Source organism: Lepidochelys kempii, chromosome 13, assembly GCF_965140265.1.
Source record: "Lepidochelys kempii isolate rLepKem1 chromosome 13, rLepKem1.hap2, whole genome shotgun sequence".
NCBI lineage: Eukaryota > Metazoa > Chordata > Testudines > Cheloniidae > Lepidochelys > Lepidochelys kempii.
The window spans coordinates 22,854,631-22,881,476 of record NC_133268.1 but is presented as its reverse complement, the minus strand read 5'-3'; the positions used below and the strand labels follow the sequence as shown (position 1 = coordinate 22,881,476).

General features: G+C 43.0%; 1 protein-coding gene across 9 annotated transcripts in view; it reads right to left on the bottom strand.

The window, feature by feature from the left end:
* ARHGAP40 (Rho GTPase activating protein 40) overlaps positions 1 to 26,846 on the bottom strand; it is a 74,739-nt gene that overhangs the window by 7,131 nt on the left and 40,762 nt on the right. For 5 of the 9 annotated variants that reach the window (XM_073309761.1, XM_073309759.1, XM_073309760.1 and 2 more), the window contains 13 exons: positions 20,647 to 20,846; positions 15,179 to 15,399; positions 14,399 to 14,482; positions 10,700 to 10,778; positions 9,388 to 9,548; positions 8,187 to 8,352; positions 7,735 to 7,826; positions 7,547 to 7,624; positions 7,109 to 7,268; positions 5,297 to 5,379; positions 3,946 to 4,152; positions 3,174 to 3,314; positions 1,409 to 1,569 (listed from right to left, as the gene is read on the bottom strand). In XM_073309761.1, the coding sequence (XP_073165862.1) occupies positions 1,409 to 1,569; positions 3,174 to 3,314; positions 3,946 to 4,152; positions 5,297 to 5,379; positions 7,109 to 7,268; positions 7,547 to 7,624; positions 7,735 to 7,826; positions 8,187 to 8,352; positions 9,388 to 9,548; positions 10,700 to 10,778; positions 14,399 to 14,482; positions 15,179 to 15,399; positions 20,647 to 20,827 (1,814 nt within the window). In that variant the 5' untranslated portion in view covers positions 20,828 to 20,846. The remainder of the gene's footprint in view (positions 1 to 1,408; positions 1,570 to 3,173; positions 3,315 to 3,945; positions 4,153 to 5,296; positions 5,380 to 7,108; positions 7,269 to 7,546; positions 7,625 to 7,734; positions 7,827 to 8,186; positions 8,353 to 9,387; positions 9,549 to 10,699; positions 10,779 to 14,398; positions 14,483 to 15,178; positions 15,400 to 20,646; positions 20,847 to 26,846) is intronic. The other 4 variants (XM_073309756.1, XM_073309755.1, XM_073309754.1 and 1 more) reach the window with 4 other exon arrangements.

Here is a 26,846-nt window from a genome sequence, read left to right as displayed (position 1 = left end):
ATCCAACTCAGCAGTTCATGTTTCTAAGGACCGCAGGGGTAAGGGAAGCTACAGGGCATAGGGTAGTAGACTCCCCTCATGCTCTAGGAGTGCAACTCTTGAAAAGCTCACCCAAGAATCAAGACTGAAGCAAGGCAGACTTCTTCACTGCTATGAGACCCACAAGGGCTGGCAAAGGACTAGCTTCTCAGACAGAAAATAAAAGGCACAAAATCAATGTCTATCAGCAGCATCCACCTTGGACTGACAGCCTATTTGAGCAGCACTCGTCGGTGTAAGGAACCCTGCAGCAGCCTTTGGCAGGGATGGCAGCTGGTCATTGGGATATTAGTGCTAATGCTTTCCAGTCTAACGTGACCGCTTTGATTGCCTTCTCCCCTGCTCTCCTAAGCCTGGACATGCTCTGCTTAGGGATGTGGTGCAAGAGATGCATCAGTGTGTGCTTCCTGAAAACACTGCCAGACACAAGAAACTGTCTGGATTAGCACAAAGGGTGATATTTTAGCTTCTAAGGAAAGCTGACACCACTTCTCCTGGTTTACTGCAATCTTTGAAATGGAAGCCACTAAGGGCTCCCCACACTCCCCGGAAGGCGTCCACTCCTCACCCCCAAGAGGATCCTGCATGTATTGTTACAGTTCACCTGCTCTCTAGCAACCTGGGGGCAGCAAACCAATAGCTGCTCCACATCCCCAAAAGCCCACATGACGACGCAGTCACAAATCAAAAGGGAGATTAGGGTTTCCTCCCCCACCCCCAAACACACTTCAAAAGGTTTAAACAGCAAACCAGACGGAGCCACTGAACGTAGTCACTATATAACAGAGGGGGGCAAACTAGTCCCCGGCCCCTCCCCCGCTGGTCCCCCTCCCCCGCAGCCTCAGCACGCCGCTGGCGCAATACTCTGGGCAGCCGGGCAGCGCAGCTGCAGAGCCGCAGCCTGACCCGGTGCTCTGTGCTGCACGGTGCGGCTACAGTGTCGCCAGCCACCAGTGCTCCAGGCAGCGCGGTAAGGGGGTGGGGGGTTGGATAGAGGACAGGGGAATTCAGGGTGGTGGTCAGGGGGCGGGGAACAGGGGGTTGGATGGGGCAGAGGTCCTGGGGGGTGGGGAGGGGCAGTCAGGAATGTGGGGGGGTTGGATGGGGCGGCAGGGAGCGGTGGATGGGGCAGGAGTCCCGGGGGAGCAGTCAGGAGGCGAGAAGCAGGGATAGGAGGTGGGGGCCGGGCCACGCCTGGCTGTTCGGGGAGACACAGCCTCCCTTAACCGGCCCTCCATACAGTTTTGGAAACCCGACGTGACCCTCAGGCCAAAAAGTTTTCCCGCCCCTGCTATATAACCTCTCTCCCCCCTCCAGCCTCCCACCCCTGCAAGAGAAACATATGGAAACACAAGAAAAAGCCTTTTACCGTTTGATGAGGCTGACTTTGTTGACAATACTCCAGCCGTTCTGGCTGAGGTGTTTCTGAAACTGCCTTAGGACATCTGCAGCTTTGGTTCCATTGTTCAAGTGAACCTCCAGTGAATCCTTCAGTAACAGAGATGTCTGGACTTTCACGGTCTTGGAAGGCTAAAAATAAAGGGTCGGGGGAGAGAAATGGTTTTAAAAGAAAGACACTGACAATTTAGAACAAGAAAGATGCCAGTTTTCTAAACAGAGATGGGAAATCATTGTACAAGTACAAATCCAATGGCCCATTGATGGGATTTACACCAGACTGAGATGTGAAAATACAGAACTGTCTAAAAGCAGTGAAGATTAAAGAGATTGACTTTTGTTTTAATATTGTAGCCAAGGATAGAATTGTTGGTCTTGGATAGAATTTGGATCAGAATTAAGTGTGGGTGCCCTCTGGTGGTCCTGAGTGGCATGGGCGTTAAAGCTGGTATAGAAACTTTGACGTAGCGATCTTCTGTCAGAATAGTCAGTTCCACTGAAATGGAAAAGCTTAGTGAAATTGGGCTGATTTTGCCGGAATTTCATTTTTGGAAGAAAAATGGAAAAGGAGTTCTGAAAGCACTGAAATGCCCCATTGCAACATTTTCCAAACAAAACATTTTGATTTTTTTTGTTTTCGTTAAGAGAATTTCAAAAAAATTTCAGTTTTGGTTCCGATCAGAACAAAGCCAAAATGTCAGTCTCAAAATTGTTCATAAAACTGAACTTCCATTCCCTGCACAGCCCTTTAAAAATTTGATAATTGATGTCCCAATGCACACAGTTCTTCGTGCTTCAATTATACCTCTGCTTGCTCCATACCAGATGCATAGTTGCCAACTCTAGAAAGTAGCAGCTTTTCAACAGTGATAACATGCATTCTGTAATGCGGGATTTGAGAGGTGACCTGTCCCTTTTGTTTAATTGATTTGTGGTTTCTAAATGTTTAATAGTAAAAGCCAAAATTTGCAAGTATACCAGTCTGTGCATCACTTCCTAATTTTGGCACATTTTCCCTTTAAAAAAAATAAAAATAAAAAGAGAGACAGACACACACTCCCATTTAGTAACTGTTTTAAATAGAGTTTGGAAAGGGTCTGTCACCACCCATATGAAAGAAATTGGTACAGAAATAAGTGCAGTGAATCACTATTATTTCTTCGTATTGTCTCACTTCCTACAAGCCTTATTGTTTGCTAATATCCAGCACCACTGCACGCACCTGTACTCATTAACGCTGGTGTCATGCAACCCTACTGATCAGAACAAGTGTTTGGAAGCACAAAAGCAGGGCAGGAGAGACTGACAGGTACCTGAAGGCTGCTGCCCTCATCTCTAGGTTTCTAGAATTTCTAGCTGGCACTTGTAATAAAAGCCAGTGTGTATCGGTAAGATGAGCCAGTATGTCCATTGTGAACATACAGGGCCAGACCCTCAGTTGTGTCAAGTTTACACTTGGTACAGCTGAGAAGACAAGATTCAACCGCCAACATTTCAGATTTCCCTCCTCACACACAAGCCTGAGAGCCCATGGCATCTAGGCCACAGCATTTGCGCAGTTTAGTAAGGGGAATTGGGTGTGTTTTGCAGCAAGCCAGTGAGATAATGTTTTTGTCTGTTTCTCTTTAAATGTTGTTTAAGGAGAAATTTAACCCGTTGGCATACACTCATTGCTCATGAGGGGACCTTTAACGGGAAATCCTCATTCAACCCCATCCTCAGAGGGTTCAGCTTACTTCTGCCTGGTTCTTCTCCACTTTGTCCTTGTCTATGTGAATCTTCCGTAGCAAGTTTTTGATTCGTTTATCGTAGAACTGGTACCTCCGGCTGCTGCTCTCATTCAGTTTTCTCACTTGAGCTACCAGGAAAGAGGAGATCTAAGGGAAATAAAAACAAACCAATAAATAGAACCAATGGAGAGGGGCGTGTGGATGGATACATTCAAGGACTAGACAGTTATTCTATAAAGAAAGATGCTCAGAAAGCACTGGGCTTCAATATACGTTGACAGTTACACTGGAGCATGTGTAAGTTTTCCCTACATTGAAAGGTTGATAGGGTTAAGAGAACATAATGAGTGCAGGGTGGCACATTCCCACCCACTTTCAACGCTGAGGAAGAAGAATGCCTCCTAGAGCATCTGCAGAAAGTTACTTCTGCAATGTCCAGTGCTCTTTAGGGGACTTTTGGTGGCTTTGTTTCTTTTTAAACAGGTGGCTTTATACATATCTCCACAGGCCAGGTCACCTGCAGAGAAATCAGAGAGACTTTCAAAGACTTCTACTGTAAATAGGGAAAAGCCCCTAAAAAACAACATTCCGTAGGCATAATATTTTGCCTATGTGCCTTAAGAACAGCAAAGACAGCAACAGAGCTTAGCCAAACAACTTTTGTCTACAGAGCTCGGTTTCCTTTAAGATCTCCAGGATTATCTCATTCTTCTGAGTCACGTCCCGGGCTGGTTAATGCACAGATTGCTATCACCCAACAAACAGCCATGTGACTTACAGTCCAAAGCAAGTCTTGGTAATGGATCATCATCCGCACAACATCGGCTGCCCCCTCTGCCAGCTGTTTCTCCTTCCCTTCTGGGATCTTATTCGCCAGTCCTTTATGCATGAAGAGATTTGGAGCGATGACTGTGGAAACATTCCAGAGATTCATTTTGTTCTTTTTCTCCCTAGCAACCACTTTACTGAGAAATTCCAGCAGAGTCTGAAAGAGGGAGAAAGACATGTGTTTTCAAGACATCTGTGAACAGTACGATTCAGCAAACCTGCTTGGGCAAGTGCTGCGTGGCTTAGTTGGTTAATGTCAATAGCCTTTCATTTCTGGAGACCTGAATGCAAATCACAAGTGTAAGTGGGCTTGGTCGTCAGGTCCTAGCACTAAGAAGTCATCAATTAGTTGTACACCAAGCTGTGGTGGTGGCTTTTGGGGCGTCAAATCCATAAGTCAGGAAAGACAACAAGGCAGACAAGGTCTTCTTTCCTGACCCATGGAAGGCTGCATCCTTTGGAATTCACTCTGAATTTCAGATTCCAAAGACCCCTCAAAATTCAAAGCTTCACTCCGATGAAACAGACAAGCGTCTCCTGTTTCTACCCAAAACCATAAGCCATCCCAAGCTACCTCAGAACACTAGATCATTTGACCAATTGAGCCTGAGTTTTAAAGTTACAATAGTTCTGCAGGACTATGGAGATATAGCAACTTGATCATCTGGAGGCGGCAGTATCGGGTGACTTGGGAGATACTAGTGGGAATTAAGGACATGGCTTCTGCAGTACTCAGGACACCTGGGTCCCCAAACTGCTAGAAAACAGAAGTAAAAGCCAAATGTCCTGCACTGCCACAAAACTGCCCCAGAAACAACATTCTCTTGTTCAAAATTAGCTGCATAGGAGAGGAAGGGATTTTAGTGCAGTCTGATCCGTAGGGGGTAGAAAGTTAAAAGTTCTGCAGCACTTTTCTCCATGTTTTAAACAGATATTATATAAGAATCACAAAGATCAGCTGCATCTTGGTATCCAAGAGCTAAGGAGACTTTGGTCAATGGATATTCTAATAGGAAGAGCCAGATATTTAAACATGGGCATAAGAGATGCACCCTGACAAGGCATGACTCCTGCTGCTTCTGCATTTGCATTCATAACTTTGGCAATCCTACTCAACCCACACAGGAGTTTGTTTGGCTCCAGGCATCCACACCTAGACAAATTAATGGAGTTGACGCGAAATCAAAAGAATAAGTCCAGATTGCTTATACATCTCTTAATACATGAGGTATTAAGACATAGGTTCTCTGGAAGGATTCACATTCTCTCACACAACTGATACAGTAGAAGATGGTTATTACCTTTAGGGTGTTTCTGTTGGGCTCTGGCAGAATCAGGATAAGCAGGTTGAGAGCTTGCAATCTCTGCTTCAGGTCTGGGATATCTACAGGAGGGAGAATGTACTATGTCACATCAAACAGCAACAACATACATACAAAATAATCTGAGTCTAGTTAAACTCTAAATCCACCTGGCTCCCACATGGAATCAGAGTTCTGAACATGCTGGTTCCCTGTTGTGAAACACATACCACGAATATGGGAAAATCGCAGGGGTAAAACTTTCCAAAACATTTAAGTGATTTAGGGCTTGTCTACAAGGTACTGCAGTCTCGACTATGGGGGTATGAAGTGTAGAACCCTCTAACTTGCCCCGTATTTAGTTTGCTTTAGTAGAATCATAGAATATCAGGGTTGGAAGGGACCTCAGGAGGTCATCTAGTCCAATCCCTGATCAAAGCAGGACCAATCCCCAGTTTTTGCCCCAATCCCTAAATGGCCCCCTCAAGGATTGAACTCACAACCTTGGGTTTAGCAGGCCAATGCTCAAAGCAGTGAGCTATCCCTCCCCCTGCAGCACACTCTGTAAACGTGACAGATGTTTAAATTGTTAATGTCCAAACCATGAGCGAGACCTGCAGGTGTAACACCGACAGACTGCAGTCGGCAGCGGATGGGATCGAATCTAGGGCTTCTGGAGCTTAGTGCATGAGCCTCTACCACATGAGCTAAAAGCCAACTGGCTGAGCTAAAAGCCATAGTAGGGTCTATAAAGGACAGTTAAAGCACTCTACAGTTCACACCCCCGAAGTTCAGACTGCAGCACCAGGCAGAGTAGCCCTTAGAAGCCTGAAGCCTACTGACTCTCCAAGAAACTTCAGAGAGTAAGTCACTTTTGAAAAATGACAATTAGGTTCCTAAATCTGAAGGCAAATTTTTCCAAAGAACCTCAGTACATTATTTCGATTCTAGGATAGGCACTACTGAAACGTGAGAGTGTTTTACAGAATTAACTGAGCTCGCAGCATCCCTGTGAATAGATAGATTGTAACCGTTTCAGAGATGGGTCAACAGAAGCACTGAGGTTGTGATTTGCTTTAATTAAGATAGCAACTCTGTGGCAAAGCCACTAGCAGCACCCAAGAAACCAGATTCCTAGAATGTGCTCCAACCGCTACTCCGTATTTTCTCCAGAGGCAGAGAGACAACACGTACAGAAAACTAGGGAACGAGTGAGTTTTGGGAGACAGCATTAATAAAAATTAACTAATTTAATAATGCATTTATATTCCACTACAGCACCTGCAAGACTTGAAAAATACACGACACTAGATGGATTGAAAAGTGAACTAGTGCCACATTCTTCTGTGTTTATGGAAGCAACACGTTTTGAGACAAAAGCCATGTTCTAGCTGAGAACCAGGAGGGGGGATGGGAGGGTGGGTGTCTTGTCCAGAGGTGAGCAATCCATGTGTTAGGGCAGGCTATGGAGGACGCATTGTGGTCCATGGAGTGGGGGAGGGGGTGGCAAAGGACTGGGATTCAGGAGAGCTGGTGTCTATTCCTGGTTCTGCCGCTGACCTACTGTCTGACCTGGAGCAAGTCACTTCCTCTGTCTGTGCTTCTATTTTCCCTCCCATCCTTTATCAGTCTTATCTTAGAGGCTAATTTTTACCATGCGTTTGTACAGTGACTGGTACAACAGGGTTGCTGATCGGAGTTGTGGCCCCTAGGTGCTACGGTTACACCAGTAATAAATAATACTATTGGGATACTTGAGTGCCATGCAAAAACCAAGGCTGCTAAGGCCAGGCTGCTTGGAAAAGGACTCACTTTGCACAGCAGCAAACGCCGGCAGATACTCGGCTGTCAACAGAGGGGTGGGCAGCTCTCGAATGAACCTCTTCAGTAAGCCAGACACATCGTTCTGGCGGACCTCATCCCAGCGGAACAGACCAGTATAGAAGTCACTTTCCAGCTTTTCCCCCAGGCTCTGTATAGGGAGGAAACACCCCATCACTTTCACTAACGAACAGAACGGGAATCCAACCAGAGGATCTTGCACAGGGCAACCCCTCAACAAGGCACACACTGCAGAGTGCCTCACAAGGTAGGCTACTAGCAGGCTCCCCAGCAGTGAGTTCTCCCTATTGTGTTGGCAAGGTGAGTGGGGATTGTTTTAAATAAGGCTGATACCATAAATAAAGCTCATGCAACATGACCACTTGACATGTAGGCCCATACTTTACAGTGTTACCCAAATGACTGTACCTTAATCCTGGTCTGCGACCCTGAAACTCTCAGGATGCCTTCAGTGTCAAGCCCTTTCTTTTCCAAACATGACAGCAACTACAAGGGAAACAGAAAGCTCTCAGCTAAAGATCTGAAGGCAGCCGTTTCAGCTTATGGTTCAAGACCAAGGAGCCATCACGTGCAAGTGAACTCTAAAGATAACTTACTGCTTGGAGAATCAGCGGGACCTTGGTGTTGGGGATGAGTTTTTGGTCATTTTCCAACAAAGTGCTGAGTGGAACTCCAAAGAGTCGATTCTCTGCATTAAAGGACAATACAGATTGTAATTCTTTACTACAGTTATAAATCAAAAGGGGCATTTCTTCTATTGCAAACAAGAACTACACTTTATCAATACCCAAGTTGCTGGAGGAAAGAGAGGAACAGAAGCTACAACGGTAATTAGCAGAGCAAGGGAATAGGGGAGAATCACAGAGAGCAGCCGTGAGAAACATGGACCCATGTTCTGATCTCAAGTGACAGCTCTGCAAGTGTGTCAATATCTCAATAGCCTTCAGTCTGGATTTACGTTGGTTAGACTAAGGGAGTCTGTAATGAAGTCTAGTGTTACCGAGACCCATTGTTCAGCTTTGATCACAAGAACTGAGATAGAACTGACCTTTTGCCTTTTGTTTGGCTGCCTTGTTCCTCTTTAACTCCAAGCCCAGGATGTCACAGAGAGCCGTCAGCTCAATCAGGGCCAATGTGGGGATCTTCTTCATGTCCTGTGGAGATAAGTCTCCTATCCGGGTCACTCCCAGCCTGCCCTTAGGGATCTTAAACTGCTAGGGAGAAAGAATGGAAGAAAGTTTGTAAGGTTTGATGCAGATAATTCTGTTGATTTTCTTGTGTCTTGAATTCCTTTGTGTCCCTACCACTTCCTTCCACTGCTCTTATGGCTGTAAATCTGCCTCTCACCAGCCACAAACCACTGCCCAGGAATACCACTCACTACTTCTGCTTCACCTCCAGGGAAGTTCTTATCCAGGCATTCACCACCTCTTGTCTCCACTACTGCAATCACTTTCTCTGGGGTTGCCCCAGAGTCCTAAACTGAAGGTTTCCTAGCAGCTGTAAAGTTTCATGCTGCAGCCTGCTTTGCATCCAGAGCTCTCAATAGTGTAGCGGAACGAGTTGAACGAGTAGCTCAGCTACTTGCAGTGTCAAAATGCACCACCACCGGTTTGGATGGGACTTAAATCAGATTACAATTTCAGGGTGGATGCACATAAGACAGGCTGATAATTGCTAAAAGTGTGTTTTAAATAAATAAGATTTGTTACGCTCTGGAAGAGCTTGCTCCCTTCAGCATTGCTTTTCCTTGATTGCTGTCTTATTTGGGATCCCAATTTCGTCAGGCAAATTCAGTACACAAGACCATCCCAATCCACTGTAGCACTTAGAAAGGGGCCCAATAGCTTAATTCGGCTTTGACAGAGTCTCTTTTCCTATGCAAGTCAAAATTCCCCAACATGTACCTTGGGTCTGGTTATTATCCTTCCTCTAATGTACAGTGAAAAGAGGAAATGCAAGTGGTCCAAACACCAACAATGCAGAACTGTAGGTGTTACATCAGCTAAGATTTGATGCAGAGATACCACCTTTCCTGACTTCTACCACAACACAGTTCCTTTTATTTATCATTGCATTACAAGCACATGAACTCCCCCATTCACACGTACACAGTTCTGCTATGCTTACCCAGAAGTCTAACCTGTTTAATACCCTGAAAACACAAAGTGAACTAAGTTCCCAAGGCTTCTCTCTATAAGAGGGGAGTTCAACAGGTTCTGAGGGGAGAAGTGCCTTAAAGCCCTTACAGTTAGGGCGCTCTCGTCCTTTATCCTCCTAGACTCCCGTACAAATGATCCCTTGAGCAAAATGGCTGCTTGCTCCGAGTAGGCAATGTCAGTACAGAATATCTCCTCTTTTCCAGGGCTTCCGAGCATGCAAGGAAAATCCTGGAGTCCCCTTGAATCTGCTATGGATAAAAGAATCTCTTAGTTGAGGAAGTTTGGAAAGCAAAGGGGACACATGGGCAAACTAACCTAGGAATGTGTATTAAAGTGCAAGACTTGTGGAGCCACCATAAACAAACAACTTCCGTGGGTATTTGAGCTGGGCAAGGTTTGTCAGCACACAGTATTATGTCCATGTTCAACAGGATAGACTGGCTTAAAGTCATATTATATCTACGATCTACCAGGTCAGCGACACGCAAGATGTCTAAGACGACCTTGAAATGAATGAATGTCTAGATGGACAACTTCTTAAATATAAGACACACAATTGATTTTGGTATGATAGCATGCGTTAATCTCAAACTACTTATTTTCACAATCCATAGCAACTGCCCAGGTCTGTAACAATGTGATATTACTCCATAAACTTTATCCTCTAAAAAAACCAACACTACACAACACTATTTTTGCATTGGGACAGGTCTAGCAAACCCATGACAGATGAAATGTTTGGGTTAAAAAAATCTAGGCCAATGCTCTGCCATTACCAGATGGCACTGAACCTAGATATCATAGCACGTAGGATGTGTGTTACATAAAGATAACACTCTTCTCAGAACCTTTAATACTGGAGGCAAAGCCGTTTAAGAATTTAGATTAGAAGCCTTTCCCTCCTGGATTTTTAGCCCTACCTAGGAATTTCCTTGCTGTTGGAGATGATAAACAAAGGTCAATTCATGTACGCAGTTGCACATTATCTGAATATTGTGTTTGCCAGGTTGACTCCAAAGTCAGTTACTAATTCAAAGTGTAAACAAGTGCTGCACTCCCTGACTTCTTTTAAGCCAAGGATCAATTAGGAAAACCCGAAACTTGAACAGTTCTAAACCTTGGCCTTTGCATACGTGAAAGGAGAGAAATTAAACAGCAGAGTGAATTATATCTCATGTGTATGTTTTAATCCCTTATAAAGGGATGAGATTCTGATGGAAGTGGTGCAGGTACAGCTCTTAGTTTTCCACTGCTGCTAACAAAGAAGGCAGAGGGATATTTGCTTGTGTTTTTATATTGTGAAAAAGAGCTTATCATAGATGCTCTGTTCCCAAAACATACTCCCTTCCTTAACGTCAATGACACACTGTAGATTTACAATACAGTAAAACCGCCTTACGTTTCTGAGCGTAGTTTGAAGTCTCCACACTGTGCTGACACCGATTCTTGTCGGATTCCTCCATCTCCACTACCATCTCCTAGAAAAAAGGATGGAACACAATATGCCACATGCAGAGCAGATAAGAGACCAACATGGGGCATCCTCGTTTTGGCAAAAAGTAACATGCCAAATAATCTTGCTCTCTACCATGGAAGAGCTATAACAATGCCATTTGGTTGAGTTGAAATCTGAAAGGTCTGAAATCTGAAAGGTCTGTCATGGATGTGACAATCACTTAAAAACTGCTATGAAATAAAATGCTTCACAAACCTCAGGGTACATGTCTTAGTTTTAGAGTATCTATAGCTACTTTCTTCAGCAGCAGAAACCTGCAATTAGCACTCCTCTCCCTGCCCCTCCCTCCATAACCCGTACACTCACACCATTGTTAAATCACCAATTCTTACTCTTTCACAGCTTCAGGAGTCAGTGGACATATCTATTTAGTTTAAGTGTTCTAACTGTCTGTCAAAATGCACCAATCAGCAGTCAGTTTTCATTCAAACAGCTCCTGTGACATCCACCCACAGCGTGATCTATCTATGGAATACTGGCCTTTGAGGAGAAGTCACTTTCTTCAATTATATGCCATTTAGCCACATGGATGAAAATGCACTAAGCAGACTAAGCAACACAATGTTTCCCTTTTGTCTGCTCTACAATAATGCATCTCTTTGCCACAAGTTATATAGGTCCCTGAAGTGACATGTGTCTAAAAAATTAGTGTGATCCCAGATGCCTCCTAAGGACATGCTGATAAAATCCCATGGTCAACAGAGCTGGCTGTGAAACAGGAAAAAATATTTTCATTCAAGTTTTTTACCTCAAAAACTTTAATCAAGACCTTCTAATTAGCTCCAATTGCAATGATCTTAGTGTCCAGTTAACTCAGCAATAAAGAATAAGGAACCTATGCTGAGCCATTGCAAATAAGTAAAATCATCCAGGCGCAGAGAAAGATTTTACTTCTTTTCTTGAACAAAATACATGGTTGATTAACCTTGGATATAGCTGGCCAGTGACTTAGCAACTACAGTCCTGTACCTAACAAGCACACAGAATGACATCAGAGTACCATGGTCCTTTCCAACCTGGCGTGCCTATTCTGTGAACAATGCGGGTGCATGCATGTGTGTGAAAAGCTATGCTAGAAATGCAAGTTGTTTTGAGGACTAAAAATGCTGCTTCAGAGATGTAAATAGGAGGTCAAGGCAGACTGCAATGCCACACCCACTGAAAATACCGGTAGAGAACTCAGATAAGGAAATTTTGTCATTGTGAAGCAAATTAAGAGTCCTTGCTGGTTTTGATCTATTGGAGCATGAGTGGTTCCTTCATAGGCCCTGAACCTGCCCCTACTGAAGTCAACAGCTGGACTCCCATTGACCGCAAAACTGCAGGATAACTCTCACCGTTGACATATTTATTGGGCATAATACTTTCCTTAGATCAAATGTGGCACCTAGAATTCACAGTAAGAACAGCATTAGAAACAGGAGGAAACATGCATCTGAAGGGGAACAGGAACATGGGCGAGGGTCTGATCATAGGACCAGGAGCCAGGTTTGCAATTGTTAGTCTCTGCCTCTTGCACTGACTTTTTTCTGAGTGAGATAGTTTTGTGATTAAGGCAGTGGACGAGGAATCACAGGATCTGGGTTCAAGACTTGGAATGCAGTGAACTTCCTGTGCGCCTGTTGGAAAAATCAGATTACCTCTATATGCCTCAGTTTTCTCATCTGTAAAGTGGGGATAATATTCAACCACCATACAAAGGGGTATTGTGAGAGCTCATGTTTGTGGAAGCACCAGGAAGACAAGACATGCTAAGTATATTTGTTTGTACAGGGCTCCCACAATCTTCAGCAGGAAACCCACACTTGCATTGGAAGGCAGAAGTTGGCCCAACGTTCAAGATGTTCTGTGAAAAAAACGGGCCTGCTCCAAAGCTTATTGAAATCAATGGGACTCTGGATCAGGGTCTGTAAAAGGGTACTAATCAACACATTATACAAGTTGTTTAGGATCCCATGGCATTAAAATACAAAGAATTAAATATTACAAATAAAGACACTGATTGCTCTTTAATGACCCGAATTAAGGATTTGGTATTTCCCCTGCAATGGAGGAGAGTATCGCAAAACTCAGAAGAGAGAACAGATTAATTTCCCTTTTTATTTTAAGTGCTTATGATTTCATCTTCTCTTGCAATAAGGGGAAGAAAACCCAGGAATATGGAATTCAGGTCTTGGCAAGTCAGTAAAGGAGGAACAAGTTTTCAAAGAGCTAGCTTTAAAATATACTTATTTGCAGTTTTTAGCTTTGCTCACCCTGTCCAGTACATTTTGCTAATGTTTGGGGATCTTAAACACATGACAGCAAAGCTTTGAAGTCCAACAATATTGATACAGAGAAAACATGAATAATTCCAATGGCTCTAACCAGAGCCTGTAGAATGATGTCTATGAATCTTGCTTACAGCTAGAAATGAGATGGAACATTCTGTTTTCTTATCAAGTTAAAAGCTATTTAAATAAGCAGGTTTAGTATCTTTGAATGTGCACACATTATACCAAATATTTTAAAGCGTGAAGCTTGATCTCAGTTGCATGGATTATCAAACGCAAATATTAGCAATGTATCAAATGCACACAGGAGACTGATATTTATAAGCTCAGCAAATGCTTTAGGAGACATGGAAAATGGAATTTCACAAGAGCCAATGGGATCACATTACATTTGTTGCTGATAAGTCAGAACTAAAACATTCAGCATTAAATTTTCAGAAAAGCAACTAGATTGGACCCCAGAGCACAAACAGTTACTGTAGCTCCACAGAGGATAACCAGACAACCTGATCCTAGGGGCTTTATCTTAAATATGCACCTTTACCCTCCCACCCCCTGAAAAGGTGTCCCAATTTTTCCACACTTGCTATCTGGTCACCCTAGCTGCACATGCAAAATGTGTGCTGTCACCCACTTGTGCATGAACAAGAACATTCTGCATTTATACAGGATTATTCATAACCCTATCTCCGTGCAATTAAGCGTGCTAGAATTATCTCAACCTAAGAACAGTGAGAAATCTACAGCTAACATCTGCCACTGGTTTTCAGCCTTATATTAAGGAGACACTAGTTTATTTTTCCAGCATGTATTTAAACAAACATTTATACTACTAGTGTGTTCAACTGAAACCTATCAGAAAGGTCATCTGGAGAAGTATGAAGGAACAGCTCAATCCTGCAAAAGGTCTGAGTTATAAGGATGACACCAGGCTAGGCTCAGCTTGTATAAATGAGTATTCCAAATTTTTAAAAGGCATCAGGTGGAAAGGAAGGAATTGGGCAACTTCTTTTGGGTAAGCTCCCTGGGTTAATTCTCTAGCAAGTCCACTTTCTAGGGCTCGTAATGAGGTAGGTTTAAGGACTGTGCTATCCTGCCTAATGCTTTTTAAAAACCGACTGATACTAGCAAGTCTCTGAAGGCAAATTAATTGGAAGAGGAGCAATTAATCCAAATGTCCCACTTTCATGGGACTAAGTTCAGGAACATGTTAAATGGGGCCTGTATTATGATCCATTCTCTCACTCCTGACTAGGACACTGGCCCCAAACTCCATAGCAAATTATAAATTAATACCTCTTCTCCCTACCCTTTGTGTCCATGTGGTCTGAGCTCTCCGAGGACTGCGTACATGCATAGTGGGTGCCATGATCTCAGCTGCGGCCTCTAAGTGCTTTTGGAATACAAGTAAAATACTAATGTTCCATGTATGACACAAAAACATTTCATGAATTCAGATCTGACCAACACAGTTAACAACAAGGAGTCACTGGTGTTGCAAGCTCTGGAAAGAGGCTCCTACTTGTCGACTATGTACTGGAGTATTAAACATAACAGAGATCCCCACCACTAAGGACATTAACTAAGGTGCTTGTTGACGGTCTGCAGGAAAGCTATGGACACAGAAACAGCCCCTCAATGCAGGCAGCGTTAAGGCACATTGGCAGAAGACAGGTTTCAGAGTAACAGCCGTGTTAGTCTGTATTCGCAAAAAGAAAAGGAGTACTTGTGGCACCTTAGAGACTAACCAATTTATTTGAGCATGAGCTTTCGTGAGCTACAGCTCACTTCATCGGATGCAAAGTCTGCTGCAGTTTCCACGGTATGCATCCGATGAAGTGAGCTGTAGCTCACGAAAGCTCATGCTCAAATAAATTGGTTAGTCTCTAAGGTGCCACAAGTACTCCTTTTCTTTTTGCGAATATTTTACATTATAACTGTAACCCTGAGGTGCAAACTCTGCAAGTTATATTTCCGCTTAGGCTCAAAGGTGAAATGCTGCTTCAGTCATATAACCCCACAGAGCCAGAAAGCCAAAGCGGCTGCTAGGACACATGGAAACATTCTGGAAGTCAGTAAAGCAACATACCTCGGAGCTGGCCACACCAAAAATGTCTCTGACGTCACGCACGGGCGGTTTGTTCTTCTTCCGCCGTGACCGTGAGTAAGTATCCAGCCTTCGCTGCACGGCTGCAGCCTGGGTCTTGGTCAAGGTGGAGAGCAGCACTACATTGTCATTGTCTGAGGTGTTGTCCCCAATTAGGTCAGAGAGGCCTGCATCCTGTAGCCACTCAGCTTCGGCTTCTCCCTCTGAGAGGCAAGGGATGAGGAGAAAGGCAGTGAGAGAGCAGGGTAACACTATGAACTAACAGATACAGTCTGGACAAAGCAGGGCTAGAAAGACAGTCAGACATGCCAAAAATCCCAACAGCTCATTTCATTTGGGTCCCTCAAGGATTGTTTCTCCTGAGCTGCCAATTTATGAAATCTAGAGGGCTTTGAGCCACGGCCCTGGGTTGGGGATGGATCCAAGTGACATCACCCCAGAGGGCACAAGGAGAGACTGGGCTTATCAATTAGGGTTGGGGGGTGTGGAGGGACATGCCCATTGCAAAAGCTGCAGCCTAAACTCCCCTCTGCAGCTGGACAGCTCCACTGAGCTATGGGGAGAAAAGGTAGGGCCCTGCTACCAACAAGTCCGCTTTGGGGGTGGGGGGAGGCTAATGCCACATCGTTCCCTATTGAAGGCTAATCTTTACGCTCTGACAGTGCACTGGCTGTGATTATGGCTGAACACTGTGGGGATGAGGATGGGGGAGCAAAACTTGTGCTCTCCCATTGCACAGCTGCCCGCCACAATCTGGCCTCAAAGGAACTTCCTAGGCAAAATTCTGCCCTGTCATAAAGCAGCACTCCACTCAGTGAGTGCACTGGGGTCGGCACCAGTTCACTCCATCTGATCCACTGACAGCTTCCTAGCACAATCAATCAAGAGAAAAGCTGTTAAAACACAACAACAACGGATATTCCCTAGGTGGCTTTTATGCTCTTACTATTTAGATTGTTCCTTTAACAGCAAGATACATAGTTAGATTTACCTCAGGATATATCCAGATTCTGCCTGGATTCAATTTTATCATCTTTTATTTAACTTCTTATGTGCAGTTATCTTGGTGCAGTAACATTATTTTTTTACCACCACAGTTTATTTGCCATTACATTTCAAGTGGGCCCAGACATCCTTGCAGTATCGATACATACAGGTAAAATTAAGTTAAGTTATGTATTTAATTTACAACTATATTCATTTAAAATATATATATACACACACTACTATAGTCAAAGCATGTTATGGGTCCAAAGTGAAGCTCTCAGAAGTCAAGATATCCCAAATGTAAAGTTGTCTGCAAAAACTTCACCCTGTCCCCTTCTGCAAATGAATGAAGTCTGAGGACATGGCATATTTTTCCTGCATAACTCATTCGGTGTGCAGCTCAGACAGTGCTATGAGAATGAGGCAGCTGTTTGAACTCTGAGGATAAAAATATTCATGTGTAGTTTCAGCCTTAATACACTGTTTGCCATACAGCCTCCTCTCTTCCTCAGCCCGGTCTCTGCATACCACGCTTATTCACTATAGGGAGGTTCACAGACATTCTGTACTTATCCATTTACAAACATGGCCAAAAAATCACTATTGAACTGACTAAAGAGGGGATATTTGTTCATGCACTTCCTCTGACAGAAACTGATATTTCCTCTTCTGGGACAGCTGCTCAAGCAGACCATGACTGTCCACTCTATTATACCGTATGTCTGTTAAATGTTTTTATAGGAAGTACCCCAGCCTTGTGAAGTTAAATTCACCTAACAACTGGATAAAGCTAACATCTCATCACATAGCCTTAAAAAGAAGTATACTGAAGTAAAAGAATCCATATAATGAAAAAAGAGGAGACAGCTCATTATGGAGTCACAGTGCAAGATATTTTCCACGCTAACCCTTATTTTCTAACTTGGTGAAAACAGAACAGAAACAAGTATCACTTGCTTTGTAGTCTAGATTTACTATTCTGAGGTTCAACTTGGCCAGGAAGATTTGTGAGTTCCCATTTTGTCAGAGAGCCATTTTTGCTGGAAAAAACGGACAAAAAAAATGCAGCCAGCTCTATGTTAAGCCCCCAATCCTATAAACACCTGTGCACATGAGTAGTGCCACTAAATTCAATGGGAACTCAGATGTTTGAGGTTACTCATGTATTTGCAGGACTGGAGCCTTAATCTAATCTAATTGAAGAGCCTTGCACTAGACTCCTTATTCTGACAAAAATCCTGACCTTTGAAGTCAGTGGGAGCAAGGTGTGCACAACAGGGCCTTAGTTTATTAAATTTTGGTGGTGAGGAGAAATGTCAGTGTAATTTTTGCAACTCTGAAAGTTTCCAATTCCACTCATAACAGGAAACAAAACTGGCACACACAGCTAATTCGGTATCTGATTTATGGTCTTCTGTTAAACCTACTGGCCTGTCTGATGCATCCAAAGTATCTTGGATATAATTCATCTAAATAATTTCCATTTAATAACCTTTTGGCTAAATTACATTTACTGCTGGCATATAAGGAAACAAGTATGACTGGTTATTTCTCTGGGAAACTCCATTGGGAGGAACTGTCCAGTACACAGGTTCATGAAAATCTGGCCTTGGTGATTTAATTTGGAGAATAATTTCAAGGCTGACCCAAGCTACACAGATGCTAGATAGAAAACATTCCCAGGGAGAGAAGGGAAATATGTAACTGAGCAACATAAGAATGGCCATCCTGGGTCACACCAAAGGTCCATCCAGCCCAGTATTCTATCTACCAACGGTGGCCAATGCCAGGTGCCCCAGAGGCAGTGAACCTAACAAGTAATGATCAAGTGATCTCTCTCCTGCCATCCATCTCCACCCTCTGACAAACAGAGGCTAGGGACACCATTCCTTATCCATCCTGACTAATAGCTATTAATGGACTTAACCTCTATGAATTTATCTAGTTCTCTTTTAAACCCTGTTATAGTCCTAGCCTTCACAACCTCCTCACGCAAGGAGTTCCACAGGTTGACTGTGCACTGAGTGAAGAAGAACTTCCTTTTATTTGTTTTAAACCTGCTGCCCATTAATTTCAATTGGTGGCCCCTAGTTCTTATATTATGGGAACAAGTGAATAACTTTTCCTTATTCACTTTCTCCACACCACTCATGATTTTATATACCTCTATCATATCCCTCCTTAGTCTCCTCTTTTCCAAGATGAAAGTCCTAGCCTCTTTAATCTCTCCTCATATGGGACCCGTTCCAAACCCCTAATCATTTCAGTTGCCCTTCTCTGAACCTTTTCTAACGCCAGTATATCTTTTTTGAGATGAGGGGACCATATCTGTATGCACTATTCAAGATGTGGACGTACCATGGATTTATATGAGGGCAATAAGATATTCTCTGTCTTATTCTCTATCCCTTTTTAAATGATTCCTAACATCCTGTTTGCTTTTTTGACTGCCGCTGCACACTGCGTGGACGTCTTCAGAGAACTATCCATGATGACTCCAAGATCTTTCTCCTGATTAGTTGTAGCTAAATTAGCTCCCATCATATCATATGTATAGTTGGGGTTATTTTTTCCAATGTGCATTACTTTACATTTATCCACATTAAATTTCATTTGCCATTTTGTTGCCCAATCACTTAATTTTGTGAGATATTTTTGAAATTCTTCACAGTCTGCTTTGGTCTTAACTATCTTGAGCAGTGTAGTATCATCTGCAAACTTTGCCACCTCACCGTTTACCCCTTTCTCCAGATCCTTTATGAATAAATTGATTAGGATTGGTCCTAGGACTGACCCTTGGGGAACACCATATGGAAGACACATGGATCTGGGAATTTAAAGAGAACACTGGCCATCATGAACACACCTTTTGAGATGTAATTTAGCCAAAAATAGTAGTCATAAAGGAATATTACCCTGAATTACCTAAAGAGATTTAGCCCATCCTGCATTGGACTAAAATATGTTGTAATCCCAAAAGCTAAGAGAAAATTTCTGACACATGGGTTTCAAAGAAGCTGCAAGAAGAAAGGGTTTTCCCTTGTACAGACCTCTTTCTTAGACATATGGCAAAGTCACTGAGCTTCAAGCTGGGCAGGAGACAAAGAACTTCTGAGATTCAGTAATCTCAATCTTTGTAACTTCAGTTTAGTGTCAGCCCAGCACTGCTTTCTACAATACACAAGTTTCTTGATGTCTTTTATCACATTCTCTCTTTCTGGGGGGAAAAAAAAACTGCTCCTAAAAATGCCCATTTAATTCTACATGCTTGTGACTGGACAGCTGGGGCAGTTACTAGTATTGAAGATCGTGAACTATGAGGACTGGGGAGGCAGCACGATGAACAGGTTATGATTTAAATACAATTTCAGAAGCATGAAAAGCTGCCATCTTCCTTCCCACACACAGTGCCACAGAAGGACTTATGAGGGGCTTTGGGAGTACCAGGAGAGCCAAATAACCAGAAGGGTCCAGGCCATCTTACATGCATGAAGTGCCTTGCTGACAGTTTGTAGGGGAGTTCTATGATTAATTTTTCCAGAGGAGATAAACCACTTCCTCTCAGGAAAGAATCAGGATATTTTTCATTTGTGTCAGCATTTTGGGGAGCTCCTCATCTGTACATAGCCCTCAGTTTGTTTCTGTTATTGTTATTTGTTGTTTGCTAAGCTCCAACCACATGCCCTGCAGCGTATACTGCTTTAGCAGTGCTTTAAACTGCAGTCTGGAATCCAAGCTCTTCCTTTGCACTTCATTATCGGCAAAAAACGTTCAGTGCTCTCTCTTTTGCTACACAAAGATTTGAAGACCTCATGCTACAATGCCATCTAGTGGGCTAGACTGACTGCAAGGAGAAAGTATCAGAGGGGTAGCCGTGTTAGTCTGGATCTGTAAAAGTGGCAAAGAGTCCTGTGGCACCTTATAGACTAACAGACGTACTGGAGCATAAGCTTTCATGGGTGAATACCCACTTTGTCAGATGCCCAGAAGGGACTATTAGATCTAGTCCAGGGGTGGGCAAACTACGGCCACGTCCAGCCAGTCAGATCTTTTAATGTGACCCTCAAGTTCCCATCTATCTTTCATAAAGGCCCCCTGTCTTGAAGGCACCACTTCCCTTGGTAGTTTATTCCAACGGTTAATCACTTGCACTGTTAAAAATTTGTCCCTTAATTCTAGATGAGACCATGCTGCACAATTCCTTTCGCACCCCAGAATATTTTTGCTCTTTTCCCCATCCAAATAGCTGCCCCTACTCTTTATCCCCCCTCCCCAAATGGTAATAGGTAAATCTATCAAAAAGTACCTATGTACTTAAATGACTCAGGAGCCTACATCCCATGTTCAAAATGACTCAAATACAAAGGTACTTTTCAAAACTTTACCCAGTGAGATTTGTTCCTTGCCAATGACATACATTTTCCTTTCCATTGCTCCCTCTACCCATATTCCCAGTGACCTACCCTCTGGGGTTTTGACATCTGTAAGGTTGCACTCCTCTTGCTCAGCTTCTGTGCTCTGTTTGATATTCTCCACCTCCAGCCAAAAATTGTCCATTGACAAGCTGTCCAAATAATCTGCTCTGGAATTCATGCACTCCGACAATGGGGGCTCCATAGAACTCTTCTGAGGAAACTGGCTCATTTTGCAAGGGCAACTTCTGCTGTGGAGAGAGGAAGGAAATAAATTAAATAAACTGATATCTGGGCTTGACTTTCATGCCGAGTGAGAATAAGTCAACACTTCATGATTAATGACTGCAACAACCAAATAAAGATAAGTGAGCGACATCCTATTGTTTTTGTTTAGTGATAATAGGAGGTTGAAAGCTGGAAACAGGCTCATTAATTAATTAGTCTAGCTACATGCACTATGACGCGAGTGGCAGTAGTAACAATGCACGTTTCCTTTGACTGTCTTTCCGACGACCTAATACGGAATACCCATCAGTGTAAGTAAGGAGTAACAAAATCTCATACTAGCTCCGGTCAGCTAAGCTGTAGGCCTCCCCAAAGAAAGCTACAGTCCTATTGAATGTGGGACTGTTAGTGCAAACTAGGTACCTTTTAGAGCGTGCCAGCAGAGTCTACATGGGGCAGTCAGAGCACAGGACTTTAGAGCGCTCTACAAATCACACCCTTCTGGTACACTTAGCCAGTGCTGCATAGACAAACTGTGATGTTGCACCCCATAATTCTTTATGGAAATATGCTTATGAATGTAAATCTAACATAACCGGAATATGTTTTATGCTACATATGCCATGTAATGTTTTTGCAAAGGTTATGACCTACTGAATATATTTATTCTATTTGTATGCATGTGTCATTTTTGTATTTGAAGTTATGAATATTGGCTGTGTACTTGTTTGAGTTTAAGTAGCCATAGTAAAGCATTTGGTTAGCTTCTTGAGAAAGGAATGTGCAAATTAAGTGCCCAATTAAGAAACACTTAACTGACAATAGATCTTGGAAGACTCCAATTTACATAAAAGGTCTTCCTGAAGACATTAAGATAGCATGTGGGCAATGGCTGCTGCCTGTAAAAACTGAGTCATGCATGGACATGTAACTAGCCTATGTGACTCCAAAACTCCATCTTGGAGCTGGATTTTGCATAGAAGAGAGGAGGGGGTCTCCACCCACAAGAGAAAGTCTATTTAAGCCCCTGGGAGACCCCTCCATTTTGTCCTCAGCTGGCTCAAGAGAAAGCCTCGCCATCCACAAAGGACACCCAAAAGAAACTGGAACAAATGACAGTAACCACAGGGGTGTGAGTGATTGCTGGACCCAGACTAGGAGGCTACTTTGTAAAAGAAGCTTACACGAACATCTCTGAGGGTGAGGTTTCATCTGTAATCACTTTCTTACTGTATTAGGCATAGGCTTGTGTGTTTTATTTTATTTTGCTTGGTAATTCACTTTGTTCTGTCTGTTATTACTTGGAACCACTGAAATCCTACTTTTTGTATTTAATAAAATCATTTTTTACTTATTAATTAACCCAGAGTATCTATTAATACCTATGGGGGGGAGGCAAACAGCTGTGCATCTCTCTCTATCAGTGTTATAGAGGGCGAACAATTTATGAGTAAAACAATTTGGGGTTTGACCCCATTGAGGGTTGGGCATCTGAGTGCTGGAGACAGGAACACTTCTTAAGCTGTTTTCAGTTAAGCCTGCAGCTGTTGGGGGATGTGGTTCAGACCTGGGTCTGGGTTTGCAGCAGACTAATGGGTCTGGCTCAAACCAGGCAGAGCACTGAAGTCCCAAGCTGCCAGGAGAAACAGGCTCAGGGTTAGTCTCAGCATACCAGCTGGAAGCTCCAAAGGGGTTTCTGTGATCCAACCCATCACACAAGCCTTAGGAGACCAAATACAGAGACCAGAATTACTCCCCAGTTGTCTGCCGAGCAGCAGGTTATTAGGCTTTAAGCAAAGATACTTGATCTATTTTGACAATAGAAGATGCTCTAGGCATAGTCTCAGGAAGTGAGCGTTTAGGAATTAAACACTGCCACAGCACTCAAAGTGAGCAAGAGCAGAGTAGATTTTTCACAATGGCTTTGACAACTTGATGGTTACAGAACCTGGATTCAGCCCCAGTCCCTACACCAGTTGATCGACGCTTGCCTGATTTCCATAGGTATTCCCAAACTTCTTGAAGGAAAGTGATTTTAGATCATTCCAGACTCAGAATGCAAATCTTTTGTAGTGCAAGCAATATATGCAACAGAGACAACCAAAAAATGAGCACACCACTCATTTTACCACAAGCTATATAAACTGATTTAGCCCTATGTAACCTACTAACTAGTAATGATAACACTGAACCTCTATGTTATGTCACAGAGATTTTGCCATTATCAAACTCTGCATTTTAGAGGGCTGTCACTAGCTCTACGGGTGAAATCAGTGTTGCCAACTCTTGTGGTTTTATCACAAGTCTCACAATAGTTGGTGTTTTCCTTGAAGCGACAGCTCCTGCAGTCACACGATTATGTGAGAAACTAAACTTTCATTTTAAAAAAGAAATCACGGTCAAGGAAATAAAACCTAAAGGCTCAAAAACCAAAGAGTCTTTACCCCAATACTTTTTTTTAAATCTCTGTGCTTAAGCCAATCATGATTTTTGGGGACCCAGTTCATGGATTGCTGTTTTTAAAACATTTGGGACTCACAGTACTGGGAATTAGTAAGAGAAGCAAAACAACTAGGACCTGCTGAACAAACAGTGCACTGATATGATTCCATGAAAGGGAAGTTCAAGATACTAAAGCCCTATTAGGTCACCCAGCCACCCCCCGATGAGTGTCTGCTTCCCCTCCCCAGCTGTTGAAAGTTGTATTGCTCTGACAGTCACAAAGTAAGAGACTAGCGTTTGCATGTTTGGGAAGTCCCCTAGAAAGGAGAGAAATGCTTACAAAAGGGATCGGATAACCAGCTCTTAAGAAGAGGAAACGAGCATATTACGGTAGGAGTTGGGGAGATGAAAAAAGAAATATCCTTCCCTATTGACCCAAATCGAGTAGTTCTGCTTGGTATTCCCCTACACCAATTCCAAATAAAAGTAATGGTCACTTGATCAAACACTTGCCTCGGTGATCAGATCTGTTTCTCATTCTACAGTGGTCATTGGCTTCACTAAGGAAGTATTTCTAGAGAAACAAATGACAGCTCGCAGCTCTTCAAAGTGAAATCAAATTGGAGTCAGGAACACAGAGGAATATATATCTGCATACACACCACAGATATTGATATGTAAATATGCACAAGTAATCACATTTAAATATGTATACACAAACCACACGACTTAATTCTACATTTGATCCCATTACAGAAAATAAAAACATAAGGTGTACAAGAGAATCTGGACACTGAATCAAGGACACATCTCCTTGCTTGCCCTGGGAGGGACAGTAGAAGACATTTATTCACACGATTCTGAATAAAGAACCAGCCCCACATGGTTAATTACACTGATTCCCACCCAACCCCAGAAACTTAGAACATCCCTTTTTTCCTGACCTATTTACACCTGATGTGTAACTGACACCACTGTTTTCCCTCACTGAATTTGGCCCACAGACATCCATGGGTTCTATTCCCACTGACATCACGTGTGAAGTTAGGCTGCAAGCTTTTTGGTGCAGGGGCCATCTTTTCATTATGCATTTGTACAGCATTATGCATTGTACAGCCCTGACTGGGCACTCTATTTAAAGTACTTCTATGACCTGTAGTATCTGGTTGCCTCACAATCTTTAATGTATTTATTCCAACACCCTATGAGGTTAGGAGTTGCTATCCTTTCCATTTTACCGAAGGAGAACTGAGGTACAGGGAGGCTAAATGATTTGCTCAAGGTCAGGCAAGAAGTCTGCTGTGGAGCACAGACTTGCACCCAAGTCTTAGGCTGGCACACTAACCACTGAACCACCCTTCCTCTCACATTACTGTAATGCAAATAGATTTAAAGCCCAATTGTTTCTCTAAACTGAAGACAATCTTTTCTTTTGATTTTCTAAACAAAAGTGACAGTTTAAAGCTGCTTTAAAAATGTGACTGATGAGGCAGAAAGCATACATCAAGTTAGCTGCAGATTCCAGACGCTTATAAGATTATCTCTCATTGACCTGTGACAACAGTGACGAAGGAACATTCAGTGACCTACACGAGTAACAGCAGTTTAGATTGGAGGTGGAGATTGTATGTTTTAAGCAAAGAGTAGGTGGAATAACCAAGTTCACTCAGACGAACCGTAACCATAACAAAAAGTTTAACACTTAGATTTTTTACAAATTAACTCAACAAAGCAATTGGCTAGAAAATCAAGTTAGTGAAGTGCATAGTAAACAAACAAAAAAACATGGCAACCCTCCATCTTGAAAGACAATGGTGTAAGTGCAAAGCAGTTCAGTTACTGCATGTCATGCTTGCAGCACAAGTAGCTAAAAAGTTCAATTCTGAAGTGAGAGTCATTGCAAGAGATAATGTAGGCATAAGGTGCAGGGCCAGAAGATAAAGCTGACTCATTACAAGCATTGGAGGGCTGCTGCTCTTTTCTCTTCACCCCTCTCCATGCAGCCATCTCTCTCTCTCCAGTCCCTTTAGCTTCCTGATGCAACACAACCATCTAATGCAGGCTGCTGCTAGCTGCATCTTCCCAGCTGGTAACGTCCATGTTGAAACTTTTCAAGTCCCTCTTGCAAACGTCCTTAAACCTGAGCCTAGGTTGGCCCAGTAGCCTTGGAGCATCCACAAATTCTCCATACTGGAGATCCTTTGAATGTATCCATTGTCCATTCAGTGCCAATAACCAAGCCAATGGAGATGTCTGTGTTTGAGACCAGTGATTAGACTTGGCAGTTCTGAATTTTGCTTTTTCAAGTACTTCTCTCTATTAGGCACCTTGGTTCCCCACTTGATATTTAAAATACAATGAGGACAGGAGGCGTGGAAGCTGTTTAGCCTTCTGTTATGCCTGCTTAGGCACTCTGAGTCTCGTCACCATACAGCAGCGTGCTCAGAATTAACATCTGGAAGACGCATATCTTGATGTTCAAGTGCTTAGTCAGTTGACCGAATGCGGGTGGCAGCCCTTCTCAGAACTCATCATCTAGAGATCAGGTAACCAATATAACTGACCCTACATAGCAAAATTTGTGCATAACTTTGAGCTTGGTAGTAGCTATTAAAACTTCTGGTGCAAAACCACACACAACATTGTCTTCTTTAGGCAGATGGTTAGTCTGAATTCCTCAAACTAATGCACGCTACTGCAAAGCTGCTGGAGCTCCTCTTGCTGTGTGTGACAAGTGCTGCGTCATTGGCATAAAGTAGTTCTTTAATCATGCTCTTAAATATGCAACATTGAAGCGTTTTCCATCCAATCTTGTATGGAGATGAACATCTGTGGTACTAGATGAGAAAGCATTACAAAGCAGCAGAGAGAAGAATATACCAAAGAGGACTATGCCAAAACATATCCCTTTTTGACACCACCTGTAGATTTCAAAGCTACCAGTTTGATCACCAACATACTAGATTGTAGCCTTCATGAAACCATGGAAGAATCAAATCCAAATGCAACTAAGGAGGACTGAGGGGCAACCAATTCTCTCTAGGAATTGGAAAAGGCCCTTTCTGCTGACCACAACAAAAGCCTTTGTAAGATCTATGAAGGCCATACACAGAAGTTTGTTGTTGTTCTTCACATTGTTCTTACAGTTGCCTTAGTGTGAAGAGCATGCTGATAGTTGATCTACCAGCACAGAAGTTGCACTGATTCTCTGAATATGCACATTCAGCAAGAATTAAGAACATAAGAATGGCCATACTGAATCAGATCAATGGTTCATCTAGCACAGTATCCTGTCTTCTGACAGTGGTTGGTGCCAGATGCTTCAGAGGGAATGAACAGAACAGGGCTATTTATCCAGTGATCCATCCCCATCATATAGTTCCAGCTTCTGGCAGCCAAGGGTTTAGGGATAGCCAGGGACCCAACCCCATGGTCTGGGTATCTTGGCTAATAGCCATCGACAGACTTATCGCCCCTGAACTTATCTAATTCTTTTTTTAAAACCAGTTGTACTTTTAGCCTTCACAACATCCCCTGGTAATGAGTTCCACAGGTTGATGGTGCATTGTGTGAAGAAGTAC